This window comes from Pungitius pungitius, chromosome 10 (assembly GCF_949316345.1).
Source record: "Pungitius pungitius chromosome 10, fPunPun2.1, whole genome shotgun sequence".
Lineage (NCBI taxonomy): Eukaryota > Metazoa > Chordata > Actinopteri > Perciformes > Gasterosteidae > Pungitius > Pungitius pungitius.
In genome coordinates this window covers 5,707,896-5,722,704 of record NC_084909.1, presented here as the reverse complement: position 1 = coordinate 5,722,704, position 14,809 = coordinate 5,707,896, and the positions used below count along the sequence as shown (strand labels likewise).

Genomic DNA, 14,809 nt, shown 5'->3' with positions numbered 1-14,809 from the left:
GGACACAGATTGGAGGCTGTTAGATAGACGTTTCATGGAATTTGGCAGCCCCGGCATCGCTGTGCTCTTTCTTGCACATCATGTCTTTGGGCCACTCGTTTGAGACTGCAGCCATTCACAGTCATACTCTCAGACTGGCCTATATTTTTGCAATGGACATGTATGTTGTTCGACAGCATCCACACATAACGTGCAACCGTTGTTCATCCATCCATGCTTCATTATAAAGGATTAGTTCCACTGTAACATATTTCTTGTATTTAAAACATAATACTGGTGAAACAATGTGACATGTTTTACTAAAATATGAGGCCATACACATCAAACAAGATATTTTGCTTTCAAGGAATCCGTGCCATACATGGTGACACTTTCAATTGCTCCTAAATGTGTGTGTGTGTGTTTTCTTTTTTTTTTCGTAATAGTAAATGTGTGAGTCTGTGCTACCAGTACAATCATTAGACTACGATCTCTAATGAATCCAAAGTGTCTTAAGTATTTCAAGCAGGCGAGAGGTTGTTTCCTATCTCTCCATTGGACATTGTTGGAATTCCGTCCGTGTCTTCACTGGCCACGGAGTCAGCAAGTGCTCTGGGACAAAAGATTGCGATTAAGCTCCTTGTGAAAACTCCTCATCAACCTGCTCAGAAAATTAATTGTTTTTCATGGCTAATTCAAAAGTAAATTAGCATAAATTGACAGCTGCGGTGTGCCATATGCATATGTAAAAATTGGAGTTCATCCTGCGGCCCTGCGATCCCGGAGAGAAAGAGTCGCGGTGAACTCACGCAGAGGTCAAACTCAGGAGCAAGACCCCCTTTCGAGTGAATGCCAGCAGAGGACTGCTGCCTCAGCAGCACGGCTGACACAGGGTTTTTGTGTCAGTTAGCAGAATTAAACAATCCCCCGAGACACAACATCAACACACACACACACACACACACACACACACACACACACAAGGTGCCTTGTGAATATTCAATGAGGCCAGCAAGTGCTAAAAGAAGCCGACCAGGTTTGTGTAAAATCAGTCACACCCTGATAACCATGAAAGTAGCCCTGTGTCGAGCCCTGTAGGTCAAGATTATTCGACGAAAACATGTTAGCCAGTAAATTGTGACCAGCTGCCACATGTTGCTCATCAATTGTGAGCGGATTCTTACATTGATTGACTGTTTGAGGCCATCTGCGGACATTTGAGGGCTATTCGATTTTGGCGAAACCCAACAAATAATTGGCCGAACCTCCGTGAAGACCGACACACACTGGAAGTCACACGTCCTCTCTTTTTGAAATCCTTGACAGACACTTAACAATAATTGCATCAGGGGACTGAATAAATTTCAGCGCGCACAAACATCCTCATCGCCTCGGATCCTCCAGGAACCAAAGCAAATAGATTATCGCGTTGTTATTCAGAGGAAAGGAGAGCACTCGACATCCAGATAATGAATGAAGAGTCTTGTTAATTCGGCTGCTCTGTCCTACATCATCTTCTCTAATCGAGGGACAGCGGGAGCAATAACCGTCCGCAATAAAAGGTCAGTTTTGCATGAGGACGAGCTGAAAAATACCAGTCATGGGTGAGGGGGGCTAGTAAAATGAATCGTTTCTAGCCATGGATGAGGAGAGGAGCAACAGAGAGAGAGAGAGAGGGGGGGAGAGAGGGAGTTAAGGTCCGAACTGTGAATACAGATTAGGGAGGAACGGTTCCACGGGATGTGAACAACACAATCAAGCTGAAAGGCAGAAAGCACAACCCTGAAGCCAGGAACATTTACTGTGCCTCAGATAGAGTCGGCCTTTGAATGACTTGAGACAACTGGCATTAGCAGAGAGACACGCGTTCATTTCCCATGGAAACACCGGAGAGCTCATTAACAAATATTCCCTCATCACCTCCTCAAGCACTTCATTTCCCGAGCAGCATAGCATTTTGAATTATTTATTAACCTGAGAGAGTCATCAGACGTTTTATTAGGGCTGTGTTATCATCAGTGGTACAGCAGCAAAGTTAGTTTCGAATAGGGTATTCAACTCTTATTCAGGTTAATACTTCTTTAAAAAGAAAATACTATTTAATAAATTGATGATGTGGCAATGCTGAAACACTCCATCCAACTGCTTGTGAAATTCCACTCAAATTAACAAATATCCACTCTGTGCTGTGAGGAGATCGACAAAGTCGTGAAGATTCACCAATTATGTGAGGTCAGAAATGTCATGTCGACACATACAGAGGGTTGGTGACTTTTTGAATCACTCCACCGTATCGTCGCATGCAAAGGGTTGCTTGCTTCGCTTTGGGCGCTGTGGATGTCTGATCAAGAACCACTAAATATTTTTCTCATTGAAAGACGGAGTAAGGCCGGATTAGTTGATCTCTGACACAGATCAGCCACGTAATACAACTTGAAAACACGACAACCTGCGGTCAAGCATCAATCTCCGCGTAATAAAAGCCAAAGATTTTCTTGACAACTAAATAAATAAATAGAGCTTGCGAGAGCAACCGGTATGGACTGATGAGCAGGAATACTCTCTTTGAGTTTGTGTCCTCGCTGGGTGGCTCCCATTTATATCGACTGTCAGGTAGAGAGGACATGATAATGAAAGGTGAACACTCCAGTGAATGGCTCCCTCTGCCAGCCTACCACGCAGTGCAGAATATTGAAACCCCGCTCAGGGCCCCGAAGCTGGCTGGATTTGTGTGAGTGCCTGTCTAGTATAAGATAGGAATATAAGAAGCACTCGTCTTGTTAAAATGTACATACCTGCTTGTGGAAATTTTGGCAATGAAATTTAGTGTAAAAATAAAACATCCTTTCATTTTATGTTTGTATTATTATTGTATTATTTTTGACTAAATTATCCTGACCAGACTATTGTTCTTCAATTGAAATATTGTGTTGGATTTGCATGGCGCTTTATTACAATTTTAGTGTCTTTAACAAGGAGAATTTGCAATGTATCCCGCCATAAGCTCTTTATTACGTGTACAGATCACTCCCCCTGCTGGAGAAACGAGGAACTGCATTTTGAATTCGGAGAAACAAAAAAAGTTCCTCGTACCTGTAATGTAATACAGGTTTGAAGCTTCATTAACACCTGCAATCAGCAATCATAAAGTATTTATAAAATACCTGCTGTAATGCGTCTTAAACATCCAAATGTCCACAAAGATGAAGCCATGATTAAAACCCCCACAGGCTGCTTGTTGAGTACACTCAGATTACCTGAGGTGTGCTCAAACCATGTCCTTTAAAGCCAAGACTGAAAACCTCTTTTCACTGCTAGGTTTCCTTAAATAATTTAAAGAAGTTGCATTATTTATACTTATGTTTGTCAAAATAAAAGGATGTTGTGGTATTGGCAGGGTAAAAAAAGTGTTTGACCTTGATTAAAAAATGTGAAGTTAAATTAATTGTCCATTTTAAAATGCAAATGGGAAAATACATTTCCATATGGGGCTTATTAAAACTCCCAAGAAATGTATATAATCATGAATGTCAATTTATAAAGCATATACAAGATAAGGGATAGACATTTGTCAGTCAACCATTGATGCTAAATAAATCTCTGCCAATGTCTTTAGCCATTTTAGCAGCATAACATCTTATGCATTTAGTTTCTATCATGAAAATGTAAAATACATAAATATTTCATTAATTGTTGAATTATTTCTCGTTACTGCCTGTCAGGCTTACACATGCTCAAGTATCTCAACCCAAATTACTTGGATGGAACAAACACATTTGCTTAATTGAGCAATTAAGTGGTGCACATACAGAAATGTGTCCTTCAGATCACAAATCTAATAGACATCAATTAAAACGGGCAATTGAACAATTATATTTGATAAAAGTTGTACTTGTGAAGTTGTATTTGTCATTGAGCAGGTGAAAAGCAAGTCTCTAAGTAGGCCAATGGAAATGTGCTTTTATTTCTCAATTCAGTAATTCCCGCTTTTCATGACATTGGGGAAAAAAAAAACATTTAGTCACATTATGCATCAGTTGTCTTAGAAACTCCAAAGAATCAATGAATCTACATTTTTCCGTTTGATTGTTCAATATAATAGAACATGAGAAGGTGGGAGATTGTGACTTTGTGTTTCATGTAGGACGTGTCACAGGATAACTTGGTGCAGAACAATTCCACATGTCCTCAACAGGCCGGGACAAGTGCAATACCACATGTACAGAGCATTGCTACCTCTCCCAACCTGCTCAGAAAGGGATCACTGCTGATGGATTCATTTCAGTTCTATGATCAGTTTTGCATGGATTTGCACAGCAGTACAGTGAAAAGCTGAAAGCAAACCAGCAAAACTAACCAGAGACCCATGTACATAAGTTACCTGTGCCGTTTCCCCGTGAAGCAACACGCATCTAGAAGTATTGTAAGTGCTCACACTGCAGTAGAACTTTAAAAAAACTACCTGCACTATAAGCACTTTAATACTACTAACACATGTATGTATCAGAGCTGTAGTGGAAACCTGATTGAACACCGTGGAGGCAGAACGACAAACAAACAAAAAAGCAGATTCAGATGGAAACACAGGCCACCATTAGCTTTGCATAGATTTGCACAACGCATTACTTCTTGGAGCGCAACTATGCAAAACTAACAGAGAACTGCCTCAATTAAATCACGTTATTGGCACAAACAAATAGATACAAGGGGAGATGAGCGGCCCAGCTCCTTATGCCAGAAGGAGCACTTAGGGCAGTAGGTGCTAGTCTACTTCACTATCTGCACTAGATGCACCTTAGCATAAGCACTAGTAGAAGGCACCAAAGGGCCAGTTAGGTTATGTCAAAGAACCATTTTACAATGATTTTTCAGCTCATTTTACTCACAAAACAAGGTTCAACTGTAAAATTGTCTGTTTCTCCCAGTAATTACTTACTATTTTTTGAAATGCTGAATGTTGAAAAGGGTGCCTCAGATATATAAAGCCTGCTTGAATAGGAGAGATCTTGCGTCGCATAGTTCACCCAAGGAATATGGGAATATGGGACAGGAATATCACAGCAGGATGGTGAGTGGAAACCGTCCAGGAATTAGCCCGCTCCTTCGAGTGCCATTATCAGAATAGTGCTGAAAGTGCCTTCACTGCAGTAGATTTTATAAAACTACCTGCACTGTAAGCACTTTGACACTGCAAATGACTTTCACGGGGAGCGCTTTAAATGACATGATGTATCAGGATGCCTTCAATCCAGTGAGGGGCTTCCCGGGGGAGGTGGGGTCTGCAAGCAGAAATGAGACAACACAACAGTCTGTTAGCAACTTTGAGGGCTGAAATGTCATTTTCACTCATTCAAGGTTTTATTGATAACGTATTGTCTGGCAAATGTAAAATAAATGGTTTCACAAAAAACTTCGGCTTATTTTTACGTGACAATGACGTGCAGTAAAATTGCATTTCCAAGTTCAATAACTTGTTACTCCAACCGGGCCCATTTTTAGCACTACTTCCAATGGCCACCAACAATTGTGCAATGAGTGGATTGTATAACTTCAGTTCAGCCAACTGTCACCTAGAAGAATGACCCTTGTTAGAACTCGTTTTGTAACCTCCGCCAAGTAGGTCATGTTTACAGTTGTGCGTGCGCGTGTCTGCTGCGGTGCCAGATCTTACACACACACTGGGTACAAAAGGAACACCATATAAAATTAAAGCCCAATTGATTAATTTTTAATTTTGCGCACAGATCCTTTCACAAAGCAAACTAACTTCCTTAGGACGGAAGTGTGTCCTCCTGCCCGCCTAATTTCTCCATCACCGCGCAAGAGCCCCCCCCCCAAAAAAAATAACCGGGGCAACTTTATTTCCCCAAGTTAAACTCGAGCGGGTTCACGGGTCGAGGGCACCAGAGGACACAACCACGTGCAGAAGCGTCTTCATTAACAACTTACGGGACACTTTGGTCACATTGCTGCACCACCCCTCCCCCCCACGCGTCAACATGGCGCCCAGCAGTCCGCATTTTGTAAACTACTTCCAGACTGGATAGCGCGGTAATACTAGAACCACGTCGGTGACGGTAAACCCGCCGGTGCACCCACTAGCGCGGGGGCCTCGGGTGCGTGTGAACCGGGGGGGGGGGGGGCACCACGCGTGTGATAAGCGTCCCCACCGCAAAACGTAAAAGGCAAAAACCCAGCGCACAACGAGCTAGCAGCACCCGAGGGCTCCCGTCAAAACAGTTCAACGCACGCGTGTGCTAGCAACACACGCTAGTGGGGTGCTGGGGGGGGTCAACCCGGCCCGCGTGTATCCCATTCGTATTTATAATGCCACATACTTGTATTTTTGTACTTTAGCAGTACGTTAGCAAACAGCTCCCCAAAAGACGCACCACGTGAGCAGGATGTGGCTTGGCTAACACCTTGCATCCACTTCACAGCATGTTCTCATCGTTGGGGCCGACTTAGCTGCTGAGGATAGCTTACCCCGCGCATGTTACCGGTAATCAAATATCAGTGCATGTCCCCCGGGTGCTTGTTGACACTGGAACTTCCACCCAAGCACATGTGGCGCGGCCGAAGTCAGTAACGCTACGTTAGCATTGAGCTAACTCGGCAGCGTTCGGGGTGGCGCGGGCGTGCGGCCTGCTGAGTCCCCATGTGCCGCTGCTTTGTTCTGGAAGCACTTTAAAAAAAAATTTAAAAAAAAGAAACTGCAAACCACAGCACACGAATGCACGGATAACGTAATATTCTCGCTCGACAACCGGGGAGGGTGGGAAACACGTGTGTAACTCGCAGCGGCTATGTGTAACGCATCGTGTTTTCCTCTTTCTCTCCGGTAGTCGAGTCCCACTTCCCTCCCCGAGGCACAGACTTCTGGAGGTGCAGCAGCAACACATGCTCTTTTTTTCTCTCAAATCTCCCTCATTCTCCGGCCACGGGGGGAAGAGAACGCCATTAGATGCGCTCTTTTGAACGCGGTTTTTCAAAATACGGAAATTGTGGATTAAAACGTTTTTTTTACCCCCCCCCCCTTGTCGCGTGTCCGTAAAAAAGTGAGACTCCGGCTTCTCGCGCAGCACCGAGCGTTACTCTTTCTGACATTAAACGCATCTCCAGATTAAAAACAGGCGAACGTGTTTGTTGCCAATAACGTGCGCATAGAAAAAAAAAAAGACACTGACTTTAGCCTCCGAAAAAAAAAACAACCTCCACGCACTTGTACTCACTGTTTCTGGGAATCTGAAAAAAATATCTGCGAAAACTGAGGAAAAGGAAAACACTTCGCAAAACGAGTCCCAGCTACGACGAATAATCTCACTTACAACACACGCAACAAAAACAAAAAAAAAACTCCCAACCATGTGCTACTATTATGACTTGCAAGGAGTTTGTGAATCGTAGTAAGATTGCGAAAGTGGCGCGAGTGGAGTCTCGGTTTTACACCATGTGGTGAATAAAGGGCGGCTCCCAGCCAGCGAGGCTAAAGCTCCGACTCCTTAATTAGCATACGACAACTACCTCCTCCCCAAATCCGCCTTCCCAACTGGCTTTTTACGCTGTTGACAAACACCCCTAAAAACCGAGGTCGATTCAAGCGAACTTTTCATCCTGTGTAGGTAAAAAAAAAAGAAGAAGCTAACATCAAGATGTTTAATTCAGGCAGCGCCGTGTCGAGATTTGCACAACCGATGGGTTGTTTGTGTTGTTTTTCCTGCGTAATGCAGTGGGTGTCTTTAAAAAAAAAAAAAAAAAACGAATAGCAGGAGAAATGCTGTGCTCACAACAGCAACAGTTACACGGTGTTTGTTGTGAAAATATTGTGAGACGAACCAATACTTATTGTTCGTTTAAAATGCCAACACGTGGAGAGAACAGTTGATTCTTAAATGGGTGACAATTACTTCTAAAGAGAAAAAGGGTTGGAGGATAAAACATATGCATCGAACCGATGGTATTTTCAGGCCTGAAATAAGATTGAAGTATAAATATTACAAACGTAAATACAAAGCTATTTTACTGCATGGATTTGCAAAGACAGTTGTTTTGCAATATTTCTTATCCCATTTTTATTTTAATATTTAATAGATCAATTGTGGTGGTCTGTAAATATAGGTTTAAAACTGCACCAGTCACCCTAAGCTGTTGATTTCTCAATTTGTTTGTTGAATTGAACAATTATTAAATCATGTTTATCTCTCATTGTTAACTGATTAATACTGCATTGCCAAAGTGAAAAGGAATGGAGTCAGTGTTTATGTCAGAAGTCCCTAAAGTGGGAAAAAAACACATTGTGCTGAGTACAATACAATATTAGATATTAATATTAGATTAGAGAAAGAAATACAATATTTAGCTACATGGTTTTGTCAGGTAAAATGTAGGTTGATTCATCTATAAAAATCAATTAATGTAAATCAGAAAAAGCATAATTGACAAGTTTGAATAACTAGTAGATGACATATATTCAATTTACTGAAACTATTTGAATACGTACTTTGCTTAGAAAAAAATAACTTTGTCAGACATCTAAAAGCAAGCTAATATAACTCTACATTCACTATTGAATGTAGAGAATTAGAATTTTATGTTAAATTGAAATAGATTTCTTATGAATAAAATGTTCCAATATCTTTCATTATACAGAAAATAGACAACTTAGAACAAGACGGCCAAGTTCAATAACAAAACAAAACATATTCAACTGGTTATGCTCTCTTCTGCTTAAAAAGTATATGAGATCAGAGTTTATAACAATTCATATATAATTATTCAGGAACTGAACTGAACCAATTTACTTATTTATTTATTTGTTAGACTATTCTATGCAATTTAAATTATTATTTACTGTACTTCATTTTTTTCAAATGTATTTTTTTGAGTTTCTTTTCGAACCAAACAATAACTTTTTAGTAATTATTAAAACCCATTGGTATAGATCCGAACTTTCTTTTATTTATTTCGATTTTTGTTGCCGAGATATTTGAAACTACCCGGTTGCCGTAGGTCAAACTCTGTTCAGTCCGCTCTGTCACGGCTGCCCACCCCGGAAGCCATATCAACCTGCCAAAATAATGTAACACCACAAGTCTTACACGATTCTGTTCAGTCATATATCATTAGACCTGATAGAGGTACTGAATACACCCGTAATAAATATTAATCTGTACACTTCAGCCTGATATCTTAACTAAGGTCACCTCTTTAATATAATGTCGTGTAGTTATTTAGTAGGAGTCGTTTTATCTTGAAGGTTACATTTCTTGACTTCCGGTAAAAAAATCTGTAATTTTTTTCTTCTCTTAACTCCATGAGGTTTATCACGTCCGGGGTCGTTTATTACTGTTCCCTTTCAATGCTGGAGATTTAAAGGTGAGTTCGACATTCTGTCAATCGATATACATCTTCTGTATATTAATATAGACTTTTGGTATAGCAGTTATCCATAAGAAATGTTGTACATAGAAATGTATCGCAGCATAGGCGACCTTTAGTCATGGTTGTCATTAAGGAAAAGTATTCATTGACCAATACTGTATTTATATGTTTGTTGTGTTACAGGTGTATACAAATATTATTATGTAATGTTCCATAACGATCCTCTTACGTGTAATATATCAAAACGTTGCCTAAAATTCTTTCCTCATCTACTTTTCATTCTGTTGTAAAGTGCAGTTTTCATAACCTTTGACAGCCCAGATCAAATCGATTTTCTTTTGAAAATCGGCTTTCTTTTGAAACCAAGCCTTTTGTCCTTTTAGTCCGGCGGATAGATGGCTGCCTCTGTGCTGTGTCGCCGAGTGCCGGGCCTACGCTACCTCCCTGTCTCGAGAAAGGACTTCACCCAGGCCCAGCTTGTGCCTGTCAAACCACAGGATGAGACTGATGATCGCGAGGGGGAGAAAGACCTATTTCAACACCAGGAAGCCTCTCCCCAAGGAGGATACCGGCTGCATTACAACCCCTCCTCATATCATCCCTTCGCGAGGAACTCCGCAACCTCCCCGGGCCAAACGGATGACGGCGAGGGCGAACAGCGCCTCTACGCTCGGGCCCCTTCCTTCTGGCAACGGAGCAATCTCCATCGCAGTGTGAGTTGTTCGCGGCACATCTGCGGCTCGAAAAGCACGCTTCTCCACTTGGCGTTAAACAAAGGCTCCGAGCCTGAGAGGCCCCCCGTGGCCCCGTCCCACCGGAAAGCCACACCGCCGGATGTCAAAGTAGATCCCCGTGCCTTCCTCAAATGTCGGCCTGTCTATGCCTCCACGACCCTTGACCTCTCCCGGCGGCCTCAGCCGATCGACTGGGAAGAGACCGTGTCCGTGCTCCAAAAAGTTTCCAAAGGCGGCATGAAGCCGCCCGACGTCTCTCGGTTTCTCGCCGAGCTCGGCCGCTCGCACCCGGACAAGATGGCGTTGGTGAGGAGCGACCAGCGCTTCGTTGTGCTCCTTCAGGACTCTGTGGAGCACCTTTGCCTCTTCACTCCGCTCCAGCTGCTGGACGTGCTGCAGTCCTTTGTGTGGCTGGACATACCCTCTGCCCACGCTGTACTCGGGCAGTACGAGGCCGAGCTGAGCCGCCGGGCGGGCCAGATGACTCTGCACCAGCTGCTGCTCGCCGCTGACCTGTGGCGCTGTATTGGCCGGCAGGTTCCGGAGTTCTTGCAGCACCTCTATGAAGCCGTCCGTCTGAATCTTGGACAGATGGGCGTCCCTGAGCTTGTGCAACTGTTGTATATAACGGGAGAGAGTAGGCAGTGCCCGAGAACGCTGATTCCTGCCGTGGAGAGGCTTCTCCTGCGTCACGTACAGCAACTTTACCCCGAGGAAGTTGGTGCTGTATGCTTGGGGCTGTTTAAATCGCAGACCTCCATATCTGAGGGGGCAGTGACCCGGATTGTGGATAAGGCGCAGTCTTTTGTTGGGGAGATGAGCGACTTTGCCATGGTGAACGTGCTGAAATTCCTGCGCTTCAGCTACCTGTACCACCCGGCGTGGCTGGACGCCGTGGCGCGGGAATTCCCTGGGCGGGCCCACGTGATGGGCGTCAAGGGGCTCATGCATGTGGCACTGGCCTGCTCAGCGATCCATTACCACAATGACAACATCCTGGTGGCCATCGCCGAGCGAGTTCCCTCGCTGGTGCCGCACTGCAGGAGCAAAGACGCCTGCAAGCTGCTGTGGTCCTTCGGCACGTTGGGGTTCCTCCCGGCTCGCAGCCCAAGCTTCTACCCGAGCCTCACGGAGGCCCTGAGAAGGAAGAAAGCTGAATTCCAACGGTACCCTGAACATCTGCTCACTGGCCTTCTGGGCCTGGCCTTCGTTTCTCAGTTTCCACAGGACCTCATTGCGTTCGCGTTGAGTCCTCACTTTGTCAGCTTGGCACTGAAATCCACGCAGATGGAGCTGAAAAAAGACCTTTTCACTTTAGACGGCGTGGTGGCCCTGGAGTTGCCTCAGTGGAGTGGTCCGCGGCTGAGCCGTGAGCTGAGAGAGGAGGTGAAGGAAATGCTGTGGAAGTTTGCTCAATCAGACTTGTGCCAGAAACCCGAGGTTCGGGAGGCGGAATCTGCCTTGCAGGATCTTCTGGGAGGAGAGCAGTTTGTAGTTAAGAGAATGATTCTCCCCCACACTCGCTCCATCGACCTCGAGGTGCACTTCGACTCCACTGGACAGCCGATACCCGTGAACCCAGCATCCCACACAGCCACATTATCTCAAGATAACAGTGCATCCAAAAACCCTTCTCATCAGGGCTGGGAAAGAATGAACGTAGGAGTAACTATAACTGAGCAACTTTTAGCACAGCTAACCAATACAACAAAACCCAGGGAACCTTTCAGCCCTGCTGCTACGGCGAAGCCTCCACCTGTCGCCGGCTTGAGGTCGGTTGAAGGTGGGAGACTGTTCGACACGGGGTTGGACCTGACCGCTGACATTATAAAATCTCTCGCCAAACCCTGTAGGCGAGGCTCGGCCCCTCAGGACTCCAAAGGCACAGTCAAACTGGCGATCCAGGTTTCCAGCAGGAACCACTATTGCTGCGGCTCACAACAAATGTTGGGCCTCCCCGCCATGAAGAGGAGGCAGTTGAAGTTGGCGGGCTACAGGGTTGTAGAGCTTGGCCATCAAGAGTGGTTGCCGCTGCTGAGGAAAAGCAGGGCTGAGAAGCTGGCACATCTGCACTGCAAAATCTACAACAGCCTGTAAAGACTCTAATGAATCTTATATGACGAGTTGAAAGAAGCATTGCTTAAGGATTGTACAAAAGGTAAAAAAAATAAACAGATTTAACTTCTACTGTTCTAGCGAACATTTGGAATCCTCGCTACATTCAATTTGTTTCCTTTCCTGAAAAAAAAATGCATCTGTGGCTGAGTTGAAAAAAAACCTTGATTTGGAGTAATCAAACTTAGCTTCACCTCTGACGATCCCATCATGAATGATGGCATCTGTTTCAGGGATTTTTAAATAATTAACCACTTTGCATGTTAAAGATGCAGCCTGATCATTTCAGCTAATTTTAATATAACAGATTTCTCTTTTTTTGACTGCTAATGAACCATGCAATCTGTTCCAATTTGATAAACTCAGGTTAAAATCCATTGCAATTTAATACCAAAGGGGAGCGTAAATAATTCTTAGTGAATGATCACAATTTTAGTGAAGCATCAGCTGATCGTTGAGCTCAGACAGACTTCTGCTGTCTCAGCTAAAATCCTGCTCCTGTTAAGGTGAATTTTGTGTATTAATTTATCATTTTATTTTCATGTATAAGTTACTGAACTTGGATCTGGGACAGCTCTTTATAAAGATATATTTAATCATGGCGTGGTTGTTTTAAAGCCAATGGCAGTTTAAGATTAGCAATTTATCAAAAAGGTTCATTGTAAGGTTTATTGTACAAAGTGTCTAGAAACTCTCCCCAATGCAGATACATTGACTCCCTAGTATGTATCACTATTATATTATGCAATACTACTAGCATTGTCCTGTGCAAATACCTCACTGAAAGGCTCAACGTGGATTACATGTTAAAGGCTCCCCACAAACAGAATCTATAACAGCGATGAAGGCCTTCAAAAATGTCCCTTTTTTTGTGTGAAAAAGACGGAAACAGCATCCGTCTAGCAGATCATTAAACTCTTTAAACACCATCCCTTTGAAACCGTCCGTGCATGTAAGTGACAGACCGGCTGCAGCCACTGACTCCGTGAAATGAGTTCTTTCACCTTTGGTACACGTTCCATCTTCTCGTGTGTGACTCCTCCAGAGCCGATGCACAAGGACTTTGGTCCAGAGGTCATCGGTCCTTCTCCTTCATTCGGGATGAAGGAATGTCCAACGCACCTCTGTATTTGCATCCAGAGGACAACGTCCCTTTTCCTTTGACACATTAGGATATTGTTGAATCACCCTGTGTAGACACGACCTTGTGTAATAATATTAAAACAACCAAAGATAAACCAGTGGAAGAGAAACATCAGCTGTTGTATACTTGTAACCATGTATGTCCAGGTTTGGGAACCCGGGCAGCAGGATATCCTTGTTTCTACCGGAAGCCGAAGCCAGGATGAGACCTCGGCTTAAGGACACACTGGAGAGACTTGAGGTGTGTTTTGTTCCCCTTAAAATGTTTTTCCTTTTCATCACCTCCCTCCCCCCCCCCCCTTTCCTTTGACCTAGAAACCCATGGTGGCGCTTCAGTTTTTACCAGCTGCCGCATTGTAGAGGACACAAACGGCTTAATGGTTAATGGTCTCTGACTAGGAAGCATTGTCTGTAGCACAGAGAAGAACATCCTACAGGGAGATTGTGTTTAATGGCATTTCAGACACAGCTGGTATTCCTAAAAGGTGGATATCCGACACTGCTCTTTGTCACAGAAAGGACTAAAGCACAAACGCTATTGTGTGGCCCACATCAGGCCACATGCGCTGCGTATCTATCTCCATGTTGATCCAAAGTACAAACCCAGCATTTCGGAGCACTTGGTTTTATAATTGCCAATTGGAGTGAAGATTTAATATAATGGGTACAGACTTTTGATGATATCAGCCAATACTAATGAACTAATTACCCTCTGTCTCCTTCCCTTCTTACATGGCATATAGGCGGCAAGTGGTGTAAAGGGAGGGAAGGAAGTGAGAAGTGGGAAGGACAAATTCAATCAACACTTCATCTGCCAGCAGCGTGGGAGTGACTGATCCCCCCCCCCTCCTCCTCCTCCAGAGGAGCTGGATAGAGCTGCTGGGTAAAGAGCAGAATGAATGGATAGAGAGAGATGTTTTTCCTGCAGAGGGCACTACCGACCAAGGGAACAGCACATCACATCTGACTGACAGTGATTAAATAATTCCACACTAGTTATCTTCTCACAAGAGGTGAGTGTGTTCCTTCTCACGCTGTGCTCAGAGAGTCTTAACAAGCTCACACTTTCCTATGGAACATTTGCACAGTGGTTTCTCTCACCACGGAAACATATGGACGTGCTTATCTGTTTAGATTCTTACTGTATATTTTCATTTTATTTTATTCTTATATTGCACCAGTGCACAAGTCAAATGTGTAACATGTGTGGCAATAAATGGCTTCTGATTTTGATTCTGAAGGAACATTCACTATATATTATTCATTCATATTTTTTCGACAGTGTATCGGATTTGCAGACTCTGCGAATGAGACAAAAATGCATTCATGCAAAAGTTTAACAAGTTAAAGAAAAGTCAATAAATACACATTCTTCTCAGATCTGAAAAACTGTCACAGAGATTAATCATTTGGGCCCTTTCATGTGAGTGCCATCCCTGCAGCTACACATTTCACAC

The 14,809-nt window shown here is 43.7% G+C and overlaps 1 protein-coding gene across 2 annotated transcripts; it reads left to right on the top strand.

The window, feature by feature from the left end:
- Positions 1–9,240: 9,240 nt before the first annotated feature.
- On the top strand, positions 9,241–14,809 carry LOC119229236 (FAST kinase domain-containing protein 5, mitochondrial). 2 transcript variants are annotated; one of them, XR_009957014.1, is made up of 4 exons: positions 9,241–9,354; positions 9,744–12,252; positions 13,500–13,593; positions 14,096–14,809. XR_009957014.1 is itself a non-coding variant. In XM_037489453.2 (2 exons), exon 2 carries the CDS (start codon positions 9,756–9,758, stop codon positions 12,189–12,191), a length of 2,436 nt encoding a protein of 811 aa, XP_037345350.2. In that variant the 5' UTR covers positions 9,241–9,354; positions 9,744–9,755; the 3' UTR covers positions 12,192–13,125. The 2 variants fall into 2 exon arrangements, 1 of the variants encoding a protein (XP_037345350.2); XM_037489453.2 differs by lacking the exons at positions 13,500–13,593; positions 14,096–14,809 and having other exon boundaries at positions 9,744–13,125.

Bases quoted from the DNA above. Each gene is read 5' to 3' on its own strand.
- LOC119229236 (XM_037489453.2), top strand. From the start codon at position 9,756: ATGGCTGCCTCTGTGCTGTGTCGCCGAGTGCCGGGCCTACGCTACCTC.